At 41.9% G+C, this 5,511-nt stretch overlaps 1 protein-coding gene across 1 annotated transcript in view; it reads left to right on the top strand.

The window, feature by feature from the left end:
* The window catches only part of DNAH5 (dynein axonemal heavy chain 5), a 148,469-nt gene that overhangs the window by 99,710 nt on the left and 43,248 nt on the right, over positions 1–5,511 (top strand). Inside the window, exons 22-24 of the mRNA XM_007954200.1 lie at positions 2,076–2,277; positions 2,789–3,024; positions 4,651–4,869. Coding sequence (XP_007952391.1) covers positions 2,076–2,277; positions 2,789–3,024; positions 4,651–4,869 — 657 coding nt within the window. The remainder of the gene's footprint in view (positions 1–2,075; positions 2,278–2,788; positions 3,025–4,650; positions 4,870–5,511) is intronic.

The following is a 5,511-nucleotide window of genomic DNA, read 5'->3' as shown; positions in this document are numbered from 1 at the left end:
GCCTTCTGGTTAGCAGTCAAGCGTCTTAGGCACTATGCTACCAGAGCTCCCTATGTGTCATCAATAGCCATCTATTATAATAGTGGGGAATGAGCCTATTGATAACACCATTGGAAAATACCCTAGGAACATACATGATAGGAAGTATGTGGGATCTCTATGAAGACTAACATTTACCAAGGAATTTTAAAAAGAGATTGGGAAATACAGAGACATGTACCATGTTCCCGGATGGGAGGATTTAGTATTGCATAGAGGTCAGTACTCATTAAATGAATGTTTACGTGGTATGTGATTCCATATTATTTCCCAGTGGGGTTGGAATCTGGATATGATCTGTCTGCCACTCAAATTCCGTTCTCTACCTTTCTCCTGACTGTCTGCATGGAAAACTGATCTTAGCAACATGGCACCAGGATCCCATTGGATATTCCAGCTGGGTTTGACCAATGGGAAGTCTTGACAGGTGATCAGAGGGAGGGAAGAGAGTAACCACAGGGTATTTTTTCCTTCTGACACTTTTCCTGTGATGGTACCTTGAGCTCTGGAATTTATTTTTTTTCTTGATATTTAATTTATTAATAGTGTGTTGTTGAGAATGTGAGGAGCCTTGGTGACACAGTGGTTAAGGTGCTTGAAAAGTCAGCAGTTTGAACCCACCAGCTGCTCCATGAGAGAAAAAATGAGGAGTCTGCTTCTGTGAAGATTTACAGCCTTGGAAACCCAATGGGGCAGTTCTACTCTGTCCTGTAGTCACTATGAGTCAGAATCAACTCGCTGGTAGTGGGTTTGGGGTTGAAAATTCACACAGTAGAATATACACCAATTCAACAATGTATATGTGTACAATTTTGTGACATTGATTACATTCTTCAGGTTTTGAGCTCTGGTTTTTGACCTGAAGTGCAGCTCCATGCAAGAAGGCTGTATCTGTAAGAGTCTCCAGGGATTGTCATTTTAATTTGTAGAAACTTCCCCTCCCCCTTTTAGGCTACTGATGGTAACAGTTTTACTGCCACTAACCCTGGGTGACTGCTCCCACCTTTGCATATACATTAGTCCCAGTTCCGTGACATCTGGTACACAACACACTGTTCATTAATTAAATCATGAGCTCCTGCAAAAAAAAAAAAAAGTTTAACAGCTCTATAAATCTATGGGAAACCACTGTTGTCAGCTCCTGCCCAGTCACTCTTGACCCACGGATGCCATGCGCAGTGGGCTCAGAGATCCGCAGGGTCTTCACTGGCCAATGTTTTCATTTTTGGAAGTGGATCATCAGGCCTTTCTTCCCAGTATATCTTAGTCTGGAAGCTCCTCTGAAACTTGTTCAGCCTTCCAGCAACAATCAAGCTCCACAGACAGGCAGACAGATGGGTGGTGGCTGCATGAGGTGCCTTCTCCAGGAATGGAATCCAACCCAGGTGTCCTGTGTGGAAAGCGAGAACACCACTCCTTGCCTATAGGTTGGAAACCATTGTTGTTGTTACGTTGTTTGGAGCCCTCGAGTTGGTTATGACTCACAGCGACCCTACGTACAATAGAACAAAACCCTGCCCAGTCCTGCGTCATCCTCACAGTTGTTGCTATTCTTGAGCCCATTGTTGCAGCCACTGTGTCTATCCATCTCATTGAAGGTCTTCCTCTTTTTCGCTGACCCTTTACTTGACCAAGCATGATATCCTTCCCCAAGGAATGGTCCCTCCTAATAACATCACCAAAGTACTAGAGATGAAGTCTTCCCATCTTTGCTTCTAAGGAGCATCTGGCTGTACTTCCAAGACAGATTTATTCATTGTTCTGGCAGTCCATGGTAGATTTGATATTCTTCACCGACGCCTCAAGTCAAACACATCAGTTCTTCTTTGGTCTTTCTTATTATTCATTGTCCAGCTGTCACATACATATGAGGGGATGAAGCGTATCGCATGCACTTGAGTGTTCTCAGTGACCTATTTGTCCCTCAACACTTTAAAGAGGTCTTTCAAAGCAGAAAGCATTAGCAATTAGCAAATACCACAATACTATTTCAGATTCCTCTTCTCAGCATCAGTCTATTGTTATTTATGTTCTAGGAAGTTATTACCTCCTTGGATTGTTTCAAGTGCTACAATCACATTTGGCAAAAGGAGAAAGAAGAAACCATTAGGACGTTTATTATGAACAACCCGTTACTTTCGGAATTTGAATCTCAGATTCTCTATTTCCAAAACTTGGAGCAGGAAATTCACGCTGAGCCAGAGTACCTCTGTGCGGGCTCCATTGCGCTGTACACAGGTGGGTTCATTTTCTTGCAGTTAGGAAAATTCAGCAGTGTTGTTATGTCGGCTTACCTAGGTTTGCATTCATGAGAATTCTAGTTATCATTAAGATAGACATTTTTCCCCCCAGAGGGCCTCAGGCTTTAAGACCACTTTGTATTTGTTATGGGTTCCCTTCTGCTTACTTATTCGAGACTATTTTGAACGCTTTGCAGCAAACTCTGAAAACCAATGCTATATCAGAGAAAGAGAATGGCTTTCTTGTACTTGGAATTAAAATTTAGCATTTTTAATAAAAAGTAAACATTTGAGGCTTATCTTTGAGATATTTGACAATACTTTTTGTTTCAGTATTTTGAAATGTTTTGACATATTGCAAAAATGAGTTTTCTAAAATGATTAAGTAAGTAATAAGTAGGAAGACGTCTCCCCTCCGCTCCTGGCATGGTCTTAGTGAACAGTTGCACTGTGTTTTCTTCTATGGGTTTAAGTTTTTCAGGCTGACCTATGGACATTGCCTTTTACAGCGGACTTGAAGTTAGCCCTGACAGCTGAGACCAAGGCCTGGATGATTGTCATAGGCCGCCACTGTCACAAAAAATATAGGAGCGAGATGGAAAACATTTTCACACTTGTGGAAGAATTCAATAAGAAACTGAATCGCCAAATTAAAGACCTAGATGATATTCGAATCGCTATGGCAGCACTGAAAGAAATCAGAGAACAGCAAATTGCCATCGACTTTCAAGTAGGACCCATCGAGGTAACTGATAATCAATCGTTTGTTTATGGTAGCAGCACGTCCACATCCTAGATATATTACCTGAAGTTTTGTCCAGTTTTGGGTTGGAGTTACAAATGATGATAACATACCAAAAACCAAACCAATTGCCATTGTGTGGATTCTGAGTAGAACTGCCTCATAGGATTTTCAAGCCTGTAAATCTTTGTGGAAGCAGACTGCCTCATCTTTCTCCCACAGAGTCGCTGGTGGATTCAAACCACAGATTTTTTGGTTAGTAGGCAAATGCTTTAACCACTGCACCACCAGAGCTCCTTCTAATGAAGATACTTAACCCTACTATGGTGCTTACTTAGTATGAGCCAGCTCTAGTCTTTTGCCTCTTGTCAGGTCAGGGTTACTCAGGTCCTCAAACAAAGCAGAGCTTGAGATAAGGATTCCTGTGCAAGTGATTTATGGTGAGGGGTCATGGAACGAGGTGGATGAGGGAGGCAGGGTGGATGGGGGTAAAGCTAAGTGAGGATGTGGTCTCAGGTATGGTCCAGCCTGACCCCACATGGAGCTCAGGAACGAGAATTGTACCACACCATTGGTCCTACCTTGAGGTAAAGGGGGTTGCCTTTGTATCCCCAAATCCTTTGGTCATTGACTGTAACCTCCTGCCTGATGAGGAAGCCCACATTGAGAATTGAGAACACTTCTCCAGGGAAGGTGGTAATTGTCATTCCTGGCATCAGAGGATGGAAGTATCAGCTGGCAAATGGGCATCAACAGCATCCATCCATATATTAACTTATTTAATCTTTACTACCACCACCCCTACTTTACACACAAGGGAACAGAGGGGCAGAGAGTTATACAATTCTGTCTTTTCTGTATAAAAATGTTTTTTTCATGATTACATCCCTCTATTTTAAAAAATTAGACTAATGTAGTTGTAGGAACTCTGGTGGCCTAGTGCCTAAGGCATTTGACTGCTAACCAGAAGGCTGGCGGTTCAAACCCATCAGCCACTTCTCGGAAGGAAGATTGGGCTATCTACTTCTGTAGTGATACCGCCTTGGAGACCCAAGGAGGGTTCGCTATGAGTTGAGTGCGACCCTACAGTAGTGAGTTTGGTTCTTTTGGTTTAATGTAATTTTGGAGTCTCTGAGTGGTGCATACGGTTAACCGTTTGGCTGTTAACTGAAAGGCTGGAGGTTCAAGTCCTCTCAGATATCCTTCAGAAAAGATGCTAGAGATGAGCTTCTGAAAAATCAACAGCTGGGAACTAAGGGGAGCACAGTTCTGCTCCGACACATGTGGTGTTACCATGAATCAGAGTCTGTTTGATGGCAACTGGTTCTGGTAAGTGTAATTTTGTGGGCTAAGTAAAAATATCTTTACCTTATGTTTTTCTAATGCATTTTAAAAAACAACATTCTTTGATAGAAATCCCATTGAAAGAGGTAAGACATTTTTCCATTTGAAAGATGAGGAAACCAAAGTGTAGTGTATCCATTTACACTTTTCAAGTTTGCAAGTAGGATAAATAAAACCCTAAGGGTGGGTTCCCAATCATTCTGAGCTTTTACATTTTAATGCTCCGATACTCAGCTCTATGAACATTTGGGTATGTGACTAGTGGGATTTTCTTCTTCTGTATAGGAATCCTATGCACTGCTTAACAAATATGGACTTCTAATAGCAAAAGAAGAGATGGACAAAGTTGACACCCTGCGCTATGCATGGCAGAAGCTTCTGACGCGAGCCAGTGATGTGCAGAATGAATTAGTCTCACTGCAGCCCGGCTTCAGGAAGGAGCTCATCAGTACTGTGGAGGTCTTCCTTCAAGACTGCCAGCAGTTCTATCTGGACTATGACTCGGTATGACTCTGGCTTTCTCTGTGTGTGTTTGGAGGGAAGAGTGAACAGAGAATGAAAAAGGTAATGATTTTGTGTCAAATTCCATAAAAAGGTGAGGTGCTTAGGAGCGAGAATTTTATTTCCGTGACAACAGAAGCATGTTCCTTTCATAAGCCTTGTTTCCCCACAGAGTTGATCTGGAAAAATTTCAACAGGAACTGAGGAATTTAAAAGTGACATTCACATTATGGGCCACCTGGTGGCAAAAATTGTCAAACTCTTAACTACTGACTTTAAGTTTGCTGGTTTACATCTACCCACAGGTGGCTTCCAAAAAGTCACAGCCAATGATACCCCTGTGGACCCCAGTTCTACTCTGACACACACGGGGTCATTGTGAGTTGGAATTGAGTTGGTGGCAATTGATTTTTTTTTAGTTCATGTGATATCATTGATATTGTTACTAAAGTTGTTTGATAGCTTTCTAAGTCTGTGTGGAAAAAAAACTAGTAGTTATAATGGTTGTCCTTTCTTCCTCATTCATTTGTTCGATAAACAACAAAAGAGCTCTGGTGTTACAGTGCCTAACGCATTTGACTGTGCGGTGTAGTAAATTACATGCTATGGCTTTTCTAGCCATAGTCTTTGTAACTCCCACTTTTC

Source organism: Orycteropus afer, unplaced genomic scaffold, assembly GCF_000298275.1.
Source record: "Orycteropus afer afer isolate SDZICR_OR568_19922 unplaced genomic scaffold, OryAfe1.0 scaffold00442, whole genome shotgun sequence".
Taxonomy (NCBI): Eukaryota; Metazoa; Chordata; class Mammalia; order Tubulidentata; family Orycteropodidae; genus Orycteropus; species Orycteropus afer.
This window is presented reverse-complemented; position numbering and strand designations above follow the sequence as displayed.